The 15,453-nt window shown below is 37.9% G+C and overlaps 3 protein-coding genes across 5 annotated transcripts; 1 reads left to right on the top strand and 2 right to left on the bottom strand.

Moving 5' to 3' along the window:
- Positions 1-6,972: 6,972 nt before the first annotated feature.
- Positions 6,973-9,971, bottom strand: LOC125211519. 3 transcript variants are annotated; one of them, XM_048111348.1, is made up of 5 exons: positions 9,837-9,971; positions 8,904-9,060; positions 7,702-8,674; positions 7,424-7,527; positions 6,973-7,339 (listed from the first exon to the last, which is right to left on the bottom strand). In XM_048111348.1, the coding sequence occupies exons 2-5, from the start codon at positions 9,035-9,037 to the stop codon at positions 7,228-7,230; spliced, it is 1,323 nt and encodes a 440-aa protein (XP_047967305.1). In that variant the 5' UTR covers positions 9,038-9,060; positions 9,837-9,971; the 3' UTR covers positions 6,973-7,227. The 3 variants fall into 3 exon arrangements, with proteins under 3 accessions (XP_047967305.1, XP_047967307.1, XP_047967306.1); XM_048111350.1 differs by having other exon boundaries at positions 6,973-7,336; positions 9,837-9,970; XM_048111349.1 differs by lacking the exon at positions 9,837-9,971 and adding an exon at positions 9,140-9,444.
- Positions 9,972-10,646: 675 nt separating this feature from the next.
- LOC125213648 lies at positions 10,647-11,817 on the top strand. The gene is made up of 2 exons (XM_048114303.1): positions 10,647-10,981; positions 11,237-11,817. Exons 1-2 carry the CDS (start codon positions 10,798-10,800, stop codon positions 11,758-11,760), a joined length of 708 nt encoding a protein of 235 aa, XP_047970260.1. The 5' UTR covers positions 10,647-10,797; the 3' UTR covers positions 11,761-11,817.
- On the bottom strand, positions 11,767-15,102 carry LOC125213647 (phosphoglucan phosphatase DSP4, amyloplastic). The gene is made up of 14 exons (XM_048114302.1): positions 14,918-15,102; positions 14,720-14,789; positions 14,545-14,595; positions 14,281-14,380; positions 14,021-14,097; positions 13,858-13,934; positions 13,638-13,718; positions 13,296-13,428; positions 13,026-13,085; positions 12,802-12,858; positions 12,634-12,729; positions 12,408-12,467; positions 12,178-12,285; positions 11,767-12,074 (listed from the first exon to the last, which is right to left on the bottom strand). Exons 1-14 carry the CDS (start codon positions 14,941-14,943, stop codon positions 11,943-11,945), a joined length of 1,128 nt encoding a protein of 375 aa, XP_047970259.1. The 5' UTR covers positions 14,944-15,102; the 3' UTR covers positions 11,767-11,942.
- Between the last annotated feature and the right edge of the window lie 351 nt (positions 15,103-15,453).

Genomic DNA, 15,453 nt, shown 5'->3' with positions numbered 1-15,453 from the left:
GTTCGGGAACCAGAGAGAAGATCCGTGGTCTAGTATTGAAGATCATCACGTGGAGAAGGCGCGAGCAATCGACGATTCTTTGGAGAATCAAATCGGTAACTCTAAACCGTAGAAAACATGTTTAGGATTTATTTTCTATGAGCATGAATTATTTGTGTTCTAGCATGCAATTATCTGTTTAACATGTGAATTGATTAATCGCATAATCGGTCAAATAGATCCGTATCTGATTTATTTGTTTTGTACAAGTCTTCCGCTGTGCAAGGGGCACCAAACCCCAGAAGGAACATGTGATGGGAGGGGGGTGAATCCATACAATGCCTCAAAAGGGGTCATCTTAATACTTGAATGATAGGTTGTGTTGTACCAGTATTCTGCTAAGCCCAACCAATGTATCGAAGAGTGAGGCTTCTCTCTAATCGAGCACTGAAGATAACATTGAAGACATCTATTGACTACCTCGGATTGCCCATCTGTTTCCGGGTGGTAGGCAGTACAATAAAGTAGATCAACACCCAATAATGCAAAAAACTCCTTCTAGAAAGCCCCCACAAAGATGGCTCCTCTTTCACTCACAATCTTAATAGGCATCTCGTGAAGCTTAAAAACAGAGTCTAGAAAGACTTCAACCACCTTTTTTGCTGTAAAAGGGTGAAATAAGGCCATGAAGTGAGCGTACTTACTTAGCCGATCAACCACCACTAAGATAGTATCCTTCCCTTGTGAAGCAGGCAGTGCCTCAATAAATTCCATAGTTAGATTAGTGAATATAGCCGTAGGAGTTGGCAGGGGCTGCAACAAACCTGCAGGTGAAGAGTTCCCCAATTTATATCTCTGGCAAGTAACACAAACGCGCACAAATTCCCTCACATCCTTCACCATTTTAGGCCAATAAAGTAGAGCAGAGACTCTTTTGTATGTAGCTAAGGCTCCAGAATGTCCAGCCAATGCAGAATCATGAAAAGTAGATAAAATTTTGGCCCTCAATGGTATGTCACTTCCCACCACCAATTTACCATAACTCTTGAGTTCTCCATTACTCCAAGTAAAAGAGGGATGTGAAGCAACATCTTGCTGTTTTTCAGAGATCGGTTGTTGTATTTGAGAGTCAGCCTTAATTTAAGTAATTAACTCCAGGGGAATAATAAAAGATGTGAGAGCAAAGGTCATAACCTCAGGAACACGGGATAAGGCATCTGCAGCAGAATTATCAACTCCCTTCTTTTACTTATCTCATAATCAAAGTGCATCAATTTAGACATCCATGCTTGTTGTGTAGGGGTAGTTAGTTTCTGTTCAAGCAAGTACTTCAAGATTTGGTGATCTGTCAGAATAATGAATCTCCTGCACTGAAGATAGTGATACCATTTCTTCACTGTCATGAGTATAGTAAGCAATTCCTTCTCATAGACTGATAGGGACTGATATCTGGGAGATAATGCATTAAAATAGCTCCAATCCCCACCCTTGATGCATCTGTCTCTACTACAAAATCCTTAGAAAAATCAGGCAAGGCAAGTTCTGCTACCATTGCAGCCTTTAACCTCTCAAATGCAGCTTGTGCCTATAGAGTCCATTTGAACACTGACCCCTTTGATCACCTCCACCAAGGGTGATCACCTCCACCAAGGGTCGAGCTATAACTCCATAGTTAGACACAAACCTCCTGTAATAACCAGTTAGGCCCAAGAAGCTCCTAATATGTTTGATAGATCTAGGTTGAGGCCAATTCTTCACTGCATCTATTTTCCCAAAGGTACACTTAGACCTCTTAGCCAATAAACAATGCTCTTTCATTAATTCCAACACCACATACAAATGAAGCTCATGTTCTTATTTGGTGCCACTGTAAATCAAGATATCATCGAAGAAAACAAGTACAAACTTCATGAGCTGCTCTCTAAAGACAGTGTTCATAAGATTTTGGAATGTAGCTGGCGCATTTGTTAAGCCAAATGGTATAACTAGAAACTTATAGTGGTCAGGATGCGTTTTAAAAGCAGTTTTGTATATATCCTCGGGCTTCATTCTCATCTGCCAATACCTTGACCTCAAATCTACCTTTGAAAACTAAGAAGTTGATCCCAATTCATCTAGAAGCTCCTCTATGACAGGAATATGATATTTATCCTTCACAGTAATGGCATTTAATGCTCTGTAGTCCACACACAGCCTCCAGGAGGAATCCTTCTATTTAACCAAGGGACTAGAAAAAGGACTTTCACTATGCCTAATAATCCCAGCCTCCAACATTTCAGCAATCATAGATTCAATAGCATCCTTCTGTTGGGAAGCATACTTGTAAGGCTTGATATTAACTGCCTCATAACTTTCCTTCAATATCATCTTGTGATCATGATCCCTCTGAGGTGGAAGAGATTTGGGCTCCATAAATAATTCTGCATGTTTCTCCAAAATTTCATTAAGGTCGGACCAAATTTCCTCCACACTGATCTCACAACAGATGCTCAACTCAGACTCCACAGCAGGCATTAGTTGGTTCATTTTCCTCTCAGCTTCATCAGCCTCTTGCTGGTTAAAAACATGTAAACAATGGAGCTGCTCAGTTTTTGGGGACCACAATTCTCCCTGCAATTTAATCTCTCTGTCTTCCAGCTCAAACTCCATGCTCAATTTATTGAAATTCCACCTTATTTCCTCCAATGTAGATAGTCATTCTCCTCCCAAAATGAGATCATAAGTTTCTATATTGATGACATAAACCTCAGCTTGAAATGTAGCTCCCTGCATCTCCCACTCCAAGTCACTACACTTTTGCTTACATTGTAATATCTGACCATTGGCCACTTCCACAGACCACAGCCTTGGAGTCCATATGGATCAGCTCACAATTGATTTTCTTAGCCACTCTAGAACTCAAGAAGTTGTGTGTGCTTCCAGTGTCTACTATAATTTTCAGAGCCTTTTTCTGACATAGTCCCCTGATTCTCATCACTTGAGGTCCATCCTTCCCCCAAACGGCATGTAATGATAGTTGTAGATCCAGCTTCTCTTCTTCACAATTCTCACTCTCCTCCTCTGGCTCCTCAGGTTCCAAGGTTCATCCCTTCGTATAAGTTGTATCACAAATGATTTTCTCATGGAACACTTATGATTTGGAGTAAATTTCTCTGTACACCAAAAACATTCCTTCTTTGCCCTCTTCACATCCAGTTCCTTTGGTGTTAAATATGCACTAGCTCTGACTCTCCCAAACTGAGTGTTATCTCTGTTATTTCCACCCCAGTTACTAAAGTTTCCCACCGGCTTATTGGTGTCCGTCACAGCTAAGGGCTTGCTACTTGAGTGATAACTATTACTAGAGTATGTTCCACCTTGATTCCCTTTAGACTTCCCTCCTCCTAACGCCTTGACTGTAAGTTCATGCAATTTAGCCAACGAATAAGCTTCAGCTAACCCCTTCGGTTTGAACATTCCCACAGGCATCTGCAACTCATCTACTAAGCCTGATAGGAAAAAACTTAAGGCCTGATCCTCCCTAATACCAGCCCTCGGGTGTAGCACATCAAAAACATCCATATAAGCTTGCAATGTTCCCCCCTGTTTGAGATTTCGAAGATCTGACAATGGATCTTCAAATGCATTTGCTCCAAAGCGAGCAAACCAGCCCAGCGATGTAACACGCCCAATTTGCATATGTCATATAGCCGTGTAGACTCTCAAAGCCTTTATGCCATTGCATCGCCTTCCCCTCAAGATGGATCGCAACCACTCTTACTCTTTCCTCCTTCGGTACCTTCGCAACCTGAAAAAAATACTCCGCTCGCAACACCCATCCCTCGAATCCATCTTCGTCGAACTTTGAAAATTCATATCGCGTGGATCGCCCCCAATCATTCCCCTCACTCCAACGGTCATTGCCTCTACTACCTCCTTACCCATTCTCCAACGCCAGTTTGTTCTTCTGGTTCTGCAGATTATTCGCTGCGATCGCATCCGTAATCTGATCAAGTTTCCCATTTTGAGCCTGTGTCGTCTTCTCCAGCAACTCACCCACCCGTTTCTCCACCAGATCCATCACTTTCCTTTCCATTTCCATGCTTCGCGTCACCGATCCAACGCTCGGAGATCGAATGCTCTGGATACCACTTGTTACCACCTGAGCTCGTGGCTTCCCAATTATGAAATCAACTCACAAGCATCACACACAATAACACTGAATTACGCAGCAAAATAAGGTGACACAATCAAAGAGGAATTGTATTGCGGAAGATAAACGATAATGAAAGATTACAATCGAAATGAACGAGCAATAATTGCCTTAGATCCACGATCCGAAACACATGAACAATCACACAACACACACAAATGAAAATGGCGTGGTCCCCCTTTTATACTTTCTCTTCCATGCATCCCACACCTCTACTGCCACCTCACCGCCACATCATCATGTCTATTCGGGTGAAACATGTGCTCCCTTATTGATCACCAATGGCTTATTTAATTTCATACCCCACACAAGTCCCATCGCATGCATCTTATGTTGCATGCATGTATATAGAGTGATGGATTTACATGCATGCAACACGGAAGAGGGGATTTAATTCTACTTGGTGAGCCACACCATACTAATTCTTGAATAGTTTTGTAACTGGCAATTTTTGAATATGGAAAAGCGAACGACTCCAATTTGCCGTCCAATTCTCTCGATATAATTCACACCGCTCTCCTCCCCTTCCCCAATTCTCACGGATTCTCCTCCCCCAATTCTCACCGCCTCCCTCTAATTCTCACCGATTCTCTGCAGTTTTCCAGCAGTTTTTACAGCAGATTTCACTGACCTCGTTTCCCTGCTCGATCATCTGCAATAGGCGATTCCTCTATGCTCGACGACGACGCGGTTTTTCCAGCAGAAGACAAAATTTTCGACAGTTTTTCCTCTCACTGACTTCGTTTCCCTGCTCAATCATCTGCAATAGGTGATTCATCTCTTCCTTTTAATGGCTTGCTTACGGAATTCTCCACATTTTTCTGCTTTATTTGTTACAATTTCCGGCAAAGTGTTGGTCAGCATTTGCTTGCTTATTTTCTATTTGCAACTCTTTAACTTGAAAGAGGTTATTGATTCTCTCACCGATTCACCGATTCTCACCGATACATAATAGTTGCTGAATTTGATTTTGCAGATCTTAATCAAACATTCATAGTTCTGTGTGATATTTTTACTTAGGCTACCGATTTAGTTTGAACGCCCTTAGCCTATAGATAAAAAACTAAAAATGCAGCTGGAAATTTATTTCTGAATTACATAAGTCAAAAATATATTATTGTACCTACTATTATTTTGCACAAGAACAATACCATCATCTCTCTATGTGTCTATCTAAAACTAGAACATTTTTGCATTTTTGGTTGTCGCCTTCAAGCAGGGAGAATTCAAAGAGTTTAGGGTTTAGGGTAACATGCTACTATAACTAATCAGAATTATTGGATGAGACAAGCTAACAAGTTATCCATACATTTGCTTATGGAGTATAGTATAAAGGACTACTTACTTAAACCATATTGAAAAAGATAAATCTACATTGGTTGCTCTGGACTATGCGTTTATCTCGCCAATGAACTCTGGACTTTCAAAATAACCCCAGACAATCTTGAACTAAGCGTTTATCTCGAAAAATTATCCATTTTCACTATTTCATGACGAAAATACCATTTTGGGGGTTTGGGCAATTTGGTCTTTTTACATTTAATATCTGATATTATTTCAGTGATGTACTAAATCTGATATTATTTCATAATTATCATTCTTCCTCCATTTTGCCATCCTTCACTTTGTTTCTTTATTTCAATATTAGATTTAATTTTATAAAATTAAAAATTTTAATTTCAATTTTTAAATATCAATAAAAAAATTTCATTATTAAAATTACTACTATTAAATTAACAAATTAATAGTTTTAATCAATATTTGATAGTGTCTAATATTTAATCAATAAAGTACGACGACTCTTTTAAATCAATATTTAATAGTTTTAATCATAAATAGATCATATAAAACGATTTATGCCGAAATAAATATGCATCTAATTTAAGACTAATATAATTTTCGTTTATTAATTTGAAAACAATAAAAGATAACTAGAAATTTTCAACAAAAATTCTCCTATATCAAATTTTTAGTAGTATCAAATTTTTAGTCAACTTCATAATATTTAATAACAAGCAATTATAACAACCGAACGAAGGCTAAATAGCATAGCTCTTATTTTTTCATCATGATTAATCCGTACTTCTTCAATTTAGCTGAATATTATCTTAAATAACAAAAATTAATAGTTTTAGTCAATATTTATAGTGTCCGTGAATTGATAGTTTTAATTAAAAAAAATTATTGATATTTGAAAATCAAAATTTAATTTATAAAATTATATATAATATTGAAATAAAGAAACAAAGTGAAAGATGGCGAAAGGGAAGAAGAATAATAATTTTGAAGTAATATGATATTTAGTTACCACTGAAATAATATCAGATTCAAAATGTAAAAAGACTAAATTACCCAAACCTCCCAACATCCCCCAAAGGGTATTTTCATCACTAAACAGTGAAAATAGACCATTTTCGAGATAAACGCTTAGTCCAGGGTTGTCTGGGGATATTTTGAAAGTCCAGGGTCCATTGACGAGATAAACGCATAGTCCAAGGACTACTTTTGTAGTTCACTCAAAAATAAAAATCAAATAAGATTATAAAATTAATAACATCTTCTCATCTTCTAGCATAAACACTACGCCTTGCATTCGGGATGAAGCCGTTTTCATTTTGTAATTCTGTTTGATTTTTTTATTTTTTGCGATAGTACATACTACTCATAGACTAGGGACATGTATATCCAATCGTTCAATCGTTCAAATTTTTTGAAATGATAAATACTACTAATAAATTTCCAATTTAACCTAGCATCATTTGTTCATAAAAATAATAGTCCATCAAACATAAATATCAATATGATTCGCCAAAAATATAGCATATAACTATTTCCACTTAGAAACACACACCAAGTCTTGTACTCCATATTGAATAACAAACAAACAAACATCTTCTATTTTAACATGGCGGAAAATATTCCCAGTAAAAAAAAGACCATCTTCTTCAATCCAAATCATATAACTACCAACAAAAAACTACTCATGAACCATCAAAACCACTCCGAAGACATCTAAAAGGCGGTACTGCTCAAAGGAGGGCACGAAAAAATGACAATTACTCGGTCCAAAACTTCACAAACGAAGAGATAATCGATTTTACTAATGCCAGGAGTGGATTACTTTCAGGTTGAGGAGATTTCTTCGCTGCGCCATCCCAAGTTTCACTGCTAATAAAACACGAAACAGGGAGATGTCAGAAGCTGAAGGCCATAAGACACTTGCACATTTTGAACTAAAAGATGACAACTTACATATTGATTCGGTCCAGTGTGGGATTGTTTCCCTTTGCATCTGTCGATTTTCCTACAACTGCGGTGGAGTTTTCAGACATCATCGTTTTAGTAGAACTGCTGGCCTGCAGGAGAAAAGGTTGTTGAAATGACATCAGAGGCGTAGTTCCAAGCTTGGGCTAACTTGCCATTTATATTATTCATGGCAAGGATAGAATGTCACGAACATGACATCACTTAATAATTCACCATGTCGTTATGTATACATACGTGAGCTTATTTGAACAATATAAACATACCTTGGCACCATCAGGCAAGGAATCCTCCGATTCAAGCTCTCCAATGCTACCTGCATCGAGCTCACTGGGTTTAGTTGCTGATGTATGTATGGCGTTTTCCATTGAGGGGCCTTGAAGATTTAGCACCACTCTTGCATCCCTATTTTCACCATTCAGTTCCGCTGTTGAATGTGGAAGCTTATTGTCACCTTTCTCACTGACAAAACTCGAAGGGCTCTGCGTAAATGTCTTCTTTTCTTCAGTTTCCCCTTGTCGTTCACCAGATTCTCCCGCCATTTTCTCAATTGTTGTAGGTACAGGCCTCAAAGGAAATGTTTCCACCACTATACCAGAGTTAGTCAGAGATTTAAAAGATGGAGACGGTTCTACATTTCGAGCTTCGAGTTTCTCTTGATTCAGCGTCTTGATTGCTGTAGGCTCAGTATGAATTATTTCCCCAAATTCTTTCTTCCTGTCAACTGTCTCATCATTCTTAATGTAATATTGCTCGTTACTATGCATTCGACTCCCTGACCCCTCGTCAATATCTATGTGATGATCAGCCACCACAAATCCATTCACATTGTTTTCCTCAAAATTGTGGCTGTTCATTTGTGGTAAGTTTGAAACCTCTTCCATGCTTTCATCATGATAATCATTAGGTACATGAAGGCTTTCACTGGTCCGATCAGAACCTCCATCTTTGTCAGCCAACTCATAAGATTCACTGGAAGTGGAAACATTTTCTGTTACCTCATCACCTCTATCTGATACTGACAAGTCGACATTCGATTCCATTGATATAGATCCAAATGGCGCTGTTCTAAGACTCCAGAATAGCCCATTTTCATCAGGACACTCTTTAGGAGGAGCTAAGACTCGATTTTCTTGAATGATCTCTCGAACAATCTCCCTGACTGTATAGAATGAACCACCAACTTCTTTGTGTGTAAGGTTGAGGGATGGGAAATTTCCATCATTCGAAATCTGATATCTGAAAAGCAATCCAAGTTTAATACACAAGCACAATATTAACATTCGACATGAAATGTTAAACAAGTAAGCAATCCAAGTCTATACTCCTAAATTTACACATCAAATATTGGGGGCTGATATTAGTCACTCCGAAGAGTTTTTCAATTGCCCTAAAAATGCCTAAAACATTAAACAACACATAACAATGGAGGGGGTATAAAGGATAAAGAGAGTATTGTGATATTTACTTCTTTATGAAAGATTCAGCTATGGATTTCCTCTCCTCTTTTGACCGTCTAATTCGGGTCTTCTTCCCACCCGAGTCACTGCTGGAGGCAAGAGCAAATGCTTGCCCGGCCAAGCCAACATTGCCAGCTTGCATGACTTAGATATAGACAGCAAAATCTGAAGAAAGTAAAGCGGATGTCTCATTATCTTCACATACAGACACAATGAATACGAACACAATACCGTCAACACTTACAGAAACTACATCATATTCGTTCCACAGGCGGTGCCTTCCAATATACAATACAATAAGTCAAGATGAAAAGGTCTACACATTATAAATACTTGTGTTTCAATCTTCCAATATTTGTTCATGGATTTCCATCCCTAGATGAGTTATCACCTCTACCAAACATGGCCTAAGTATAGCAACTATCTCTCGATAAGGAAAACAGAAACAGTCAGGTTGCTAAGTTTTCGTAAACTGAACTAAAAGAACAGACAAACACACAGTAATTACAATGTTGTTCCAAAACACTTCAAATTCCATACTACAAAATTCGAAACACTTTCACAGAGAGACTACAATCAAGGAACATATACTAAAGCTCAAATCTTGGAAATGGAAATCACAGTAATCCATAAAACTAACCACACCACAGCAGTCATATACACAATGTCAAGAATCTCTACAAATAGCAAAACAGTAAGAAACAGAGGGAATAAGCCAAAAGGCAATATAGAAGTGAAGCTCAATCCAATTCTGAAACTAACATAACAAGAATGTCAAAGTTTGCATCTTTTCTACATAACACGAAAGTGGAAAAGCTAGAAACCATTATTCAGCCAAAGAAATCAAACCCATCAAGAAAATCAGTCGAACAAACAGCACAAGAGCGAAGAAATGAGAAACGCGAAGCTTTGATTAGAAATTGTAAAATAAGAAAGTTTACCTGGTGAGTGTAGATTGCTGGGTTTTGGAAAATTGGGAGACAGAGTGGGTGAGTGAGCAAAGTGAGAGTGTCGAAATATAATAAACCCTACTACTTTTCCACAGAAATTTGTCTAAATTCTGCCCAATGATTGTCCTAGCTTTGTAAATTGTTTGTTTAGAATATCGAAATTGACATTTTCTAAAAATAGTTTATTTTTAATCTAGTGTATTAAATAAAACAAAATAAATTGGCACCCAACATTTTCTGTAATAGAGGGAGAGTGGATTTGTCACATTCTAATATTCATCATTTAAATAGAGGGAGAGAGAATATTCATAACATTCAAATAGAGGGACCGAGAATTGTTCACATTTAAATATTCATATTTATCCGATTAAATTTTTAATATTTGCTTTCTTGGAATCCTGACAGCATAAGATAAAGTTAATGAATTGTTTCTTGAGAATCTCAATTGATAATATTTTCAGTGTTTTTTTATTTTCTCAATTAAGTAAATATTTCAATCGTATAATACATCCGAATTACATGTGCATCATGTAAAGTAGCACAATGATGGAGTTCTTGATTTTATTATTTGAGAATTTTTAGTTAGATGGTGAATATACAAAGCTTGAAATTAATCAAATTGAAGTTAGAGTAAACCCGGAAAAATACAAACAAATGCTGTGAAATGTGGCTTTTAGACTTTAGTTACAACTATAAATTGACTAAACGTAAAGAAGAAGAAATTTTTTTACTAATTATCTATTTATATATCTGATTTTATTTGCATTGCTGTGTGGTGGGACTTCATTCCTGACCATTCATATGAAACATCACCAGCCACAAAACAAAAAATTGTGAATAAAAAGGGAAATACCAATCGGAAATCCTATAAAAATCGATATGGGAAGAACACAAATGAGAGTGAAGATTTAGTTTTTATTTTTGTTGGTATGTTTGACTCTTTATTTCAAAAATGAAGTGTTTGTGTGTGTCAAATTCAGCATTATTATCCTATAGTTATGGAAGGAAGAAGAATGCATTTCCACAGAGCTTATTCAATTGGGATTTTGGTAGAAGCAAAAAAGAAGAGCCCAACTATTATGAAGATATTGACCTCCCATTTTCACCTTCTCTTGTTTCCAAAACATTCTTGAAAGGTACAAACTTGCTACACTCAATTCAAATATAGTTCTTGATTATGATCATATTTACATTCACTTTGTTGTGTAAATGTTGTTAAAATCGAAAAAGTTAGTGTTTACACGGATTTGTTTTACTTTGAGGGATAAGATAGATTGATATAACGTATGTGATTATTTGAAGGATAACTTCATCAAAATGAGCAATAAATTAGCTTGGATTATTTTTATTAATTTTTCATATTTATCAATTAACATAGAATAATTTTTTAGGTAGGGAACTGAAATGTTGCTACAAGGCAAAAACGGATGGATTCAGCGCCACAGACTTCCATGTCAAATGCGACTTTAAAGGGCCATGCGTCATCATTGGCTACACAACTAGCGACTTTAAATTTGGCGCTTTTAACCCTGAGGGCTACCGGAGCACTGACGATTACTATGACTCATTTGATGCATTCCTCTTTTACTGGCCCGACGACGGGGCCAGGGATGACCCCGTCGTCCTGCCGAAGGTCGGGGGCAGCGGCGCGGCCCTCTTCGACTACGCCCGCGGCGGCCCCCAGTTCGGCGCCGACGGGCTGCTGATAGGGCCGCCGCTGGCCCCCGTGATGGGCGGGTTCGCAGGGCCCGATACGAACTCGGGCGTCGGTGATCTGAGGCAGGCGAGGTCGAGGCTGGGGCTGTCGTATGCGAAGAGGGCCGATGGGAAGGAGTCTTTGTTTGGAGATGAGAGTAGAGTCACTCTTGATCAAGTGTTGGTGTTTTGTAGCCCTCAAATTGCTAGCTTGTATTAGCATCTATTGAATGAAATTCATATAATTAAACACCAAAAAAAGGAAATTATGTCACAATATGTTAGATCTACATAGTCATTTATATTGATCTAAAAATAGTCATTGTGAAGAAAACATCCCTTCAAAGCTTTACACTATATTTATGTATTATTACTATAAGAAAGAGGCTCAAGCAGAAATAATCAGTCCTCATCTGCAAAGCTTTCAAGAAACTGTCTAATTTTAGCTCGCTCGTCGCTAGAAAGGTCAGGCTCGTCGCTGGTTAATCTACTCCGAATCGCATGCGCGTTGCTATCAGGGGTATCATCGAACACCTGCAACACACCAGTAGGTTGTTATAGTAGTTGAGTTGTTATAGTGACCAGATGTTATAGGATTTCTCGGAATATGCTCAAGAAATGGTGCGAGTAGACATACCTCGATGTAGTTGTTGACATGACCGTCTTGGTTGGGGCTAGTGATGAGTTCGTGCTCATTGCACATCCATTCGCCATCGACAATGTACTTGTATTCATAGCGTCCTTCCTGTTCGTGAGGAACGCAAAGTGCTCGTATCAAACTTCTTTGTCGAATTTTTGATCGATTTTGAAGTTAATATAATTCTGCCATACAGTTCACTATTACTGACAAAAAGATAATGTACTCACAGGTAGGTCTCTGTGTAGGATCCATAGACCTTCTTCTTCACTATACGACAACGGCATTCTCTGCCAAGAATTTACAGAGTCGATGGCTTTCAGAAAGCTCGAATTTGAAGTGATGGTAAGTAATTCAGTAATGCAAGGTGCACATTTAGCATATTCCAACAGCCAAATCTTGAATAACCGTTGAGAGTTACACAACTGGGAACTGGGGTTTTATTCGAAAAATTACCTGACCCCAGCCGATGTCGAGCCCAGAGATTTCCACTGTCGAACAACCAGTACCATGCCACTTCAACTTTACAGGTTTCCTTGTGGTGCCTGTCAGCTTTGAACGAAGAGGGATATATTAACACAGACTTAAATACCATTACTAGACAAGGAAGAAAATGAGACTCACGATATCAGCAGTTGCACTTTTTATAGCTTCTAACTTCGGGAAGCACGATCGCTTGCTCTGCAGATAAACAAACGAGACGAGTGGTTTTCAGAAAGACGAACTAACTGAACATAGTAAGACATTTTCCCCATAAGGGAAGTGTCAGTTACACAACTTGGATCATACACAAAATAATCTCAACTAAATAAAAGACGTAATAACAAACAGCGATAAGTAATGACTACCAAAAGTAATTCGTGTGCTCCTTTGAGTGTGTAGCCCTGAATCCAATACATGTAAGCCACCTATAGATTCAACCGGAAACATATTAGTACAATCATAAAACAAAATAATAGCAGAACACGTATTTATCACAATAGTAAGACGTGAATGATGTAACGCCGATATTTTAAGTTTTCTACCTCAAGAACAAGCAGAAGTAATAGCAAAACAGAAGAAATCTTAAAATCTCATAAAATCGGTCAAAATGAATCAAAAGTATAAAGTTCACATACAGCAGTTGCAGGTGCTCTTCCGAGCCCAGCGGTACAGTGTATATAGGCCACGCCTCCATTCCGAGTGACAGCCTTGTGCAATTTACTTACGACTGCTGGAAGCCGAAATCGCAGATCAAATGCATCAAAATCCCTGATCCCAGACAACCATTACAAGTTAAAAGTGCAAGCACATGCGATTAGCCTAAAACTACGCTTTAAAGGTTCATTTAACAAGCTATAGGCTTACATATTAAACGAAACAGAAACATTGTCCTTCAACTTAACTTATACACCAGATAATTATAAGAATAATGTTTTACGAAAATGATCACTTTTGTAGAGTACCATTTTGTCACCCACCTAATTTTAGCACGCACGTGTTGGATGTCATCGAAGCTGTTGGCATATTCGCGGATGGCAGTTATATCAACCCCGAAGTACCTAAAAAACTCTATTTAAGGGCTGAAACAATATACATCGCCAGGAGCGTACCAAGGATATAGAAGAACAGACCCCAAAATAATAGGCGAACTTAAAGAAAATGAACTGAATCAACTATTTTACGACCATAGTTGGATACTCAAGATCTGAATTTTCCTGCAAGCAGAATATAGTTTTCACTCCAATGGCACGGAGCTTGTCAACATCAGCCGGAGTCTGCCAAGGGTTCAAAGTAAAGTTAGACTTCAGAAAGAACATACAGCCCTTGAAACAAAAAAAACCAAATGCTTACTACGAGTTACCTGCAGGCATGAGCCAACAATCAGGTCTGGACGAATGAAGTTGTAGTTCATTCCAAGTTCGTGCCGATAGGTTAACACTGTATTCCAATGCAATTACACTAGCCAGATTAGCCAACTTACGATAAAAAATGCTAAGAACCGATAGAAAATGAAACACAAAGTAAAAAAGCAACATAACTTAATATAGCCACTGTCCCACTGCCAATATAGACTAATTGAACATCATAATACAACGAAAATATACAGAGTGTTGAACATACCAGCACCCATAGCTGCAGTCATGTCATGACTGTATGTTTCAGATTTGTCATCGATTTCCGTCGTCTCATCTGCTGTACTTGGAACAGAACCAGATGCTGCCTATATCATTCTCAAAACAAAAACAAAAAAAAAGACACCAAAGCAAAGATTTCACAGATCAAAAGGGCAAATTCATATCAAAACAAGCATAATAGATACATAATCAAGCAATAAGAATCAAGAACCACATCTAATCAAGTGAAGAGCAACACTTTAATTCTGACCTCCGCAAAGACAATGGATCTTCGTGATAAACCAGTTCCTTTCACCATAGCCTGCATCAAAAAGGTTGAAGATAATGAAAAAGGAACAAAAGCATTGTAAAACATCACACACATCAGCATCAGCCATACCATCAAAACGGAGAATTAAAAAAAAAAAACATTCTCCTAAACTTACCAATGAAGTAGCAACGCACGATGGCTTCCCAGAGTAGCCACTCAAGCTCTGCAGAGGAAAAGCCGAGGTTCTGCGAAACAGACCAATCAACAAATAGGTTGTGTGCAATCCACACAAACAATATCAAGATTGCATCTTTAACTAAAACCCATCATGAAAATCGGTGTAACTGATGAAAAATCATGATTGAAGGAGAACCTCGGAAGATGCTGGAGGCAATTCATCTGGGCCGGATAGAAATTCAAGACCACTGAATACAATGAGCTCGAAAGTTTCAGCTGTTGCGAGGGTGGTGAGATATTTTAGCAATGATTTGTGTTTTTTTATGTATAGAGATTGGCGTATAGCTCAATCGATCCACAAAGATATCAACCTTTTGGTAGATTCGACATGATGCCATGTGTGAAAAATGTGAAGCTACCTTTTTAGTTACTCCTATTTTTTGTTTAATTTTATATTGGTTTTTTACCCTTTTTTGTAGGGTAGGTTTCAGCTTCATTCACCTTATTTTTGGATGTCGTGTTTCTGCTACTACATTTTTCAATTAAACATATTTTCGCGTTTTTGAATATTTTGTGATGATATTAAAAGTGACAATTTTAATATAGCATGTAGTTAAGATGGGATTCACCTTATTTTTGTGTTGTTTCTTGATGTTGAGTTAGAAGCAATTTTAGTAGTATATCTTTTGTTTAATGACCGTGCTTTTTTTTTTTTTTGTTACAAGAGAGGGC

The sequence above is a fragment of the Salvia hispanica genome, chromosome 3, assembly GCF_023119035.1.
Source record: "Salvia hispanica cultivar TCC Black 2014 chromosome 3, UniMelb_Shisp_WGS_1.0, whole genome shotgun sequence".
Lineage (NCBI taxonomy): Eukaryota > Viridiplantae > Streptophyta > Magnoliopsida > Lamiales > Lamiaceae > Salvia > Salvia hispanica.
The sequence above is the reverse complement of the archived record's forward strand: the minus strand, read 5'-3'. Positions and strand labels throughout refer to the sequence as shown.

What these genes read in the sequence shown, in the direction of transcription:
- LOC125213647 (XM_048114302.1), bottom strand. Translation starts at nt 14,943, where the DNA reads ATGAATTGCCTCCAGCATCTTCCGAG. An exon ending in GACTGCAGCTATGGGTGCTG is followed by an intron (nt 14,098 to 14,280) that starts GTATGTTCAACA and finishes ATTGGAATACAG; the next exon opens with TGTTAACCTATCGGCACGAA. An exon ending in TCCTACACAGAGACCTACCT is followed by an intron (nt 12,286 to 12,407) that starts GTGAGTACATTA and finishes CCTCACGAACAG; the next exon opens with GAAGGACGCTATGAATACAA.
- LOC125211519 (XM_048111348.1), bottom strand. Translation starts at nt 9,037, where the DNA reads ATGCAAGCTGGCAATGTTGGCTTGGCCGGGCAAGCATTTGCTCTTGCC. An exon ending in GCTGAATCTTTCATAAAGAA is followed by an intron (nt 8,675 to 8,903) that starts GTAAATATCACA and finishes ATTGCTTTTCAG; the next exon opens with ATATCAGATTTCGAATGATG. An exon ending in CCTTGCCTGATGGTGCCAAG is followed by an intron (nt 7,528 to 7,701) that starts GTATGTTTATAT and finishes TTTCTCCTGCAG; the next exon opens with GCCAGCAGTTCTACTAAAAC.
- LOC125213648 (XM_048114303.1), top strand. Translation starts at nt 10,798, where the DNA reads ATGAAGTGTTTGTGTGTGTCAAATTCAGCATTATTATCCTATAGTTAT. An exon ending in TTCCAAAACATTCTTGAAAG is followed by an intron (nt 10,982 to 11,236) that starts GTACAAACTTGC and finishes ATAATTTTTTAG; the next exon opens with GTAGGGAACTGAAATGTTGC.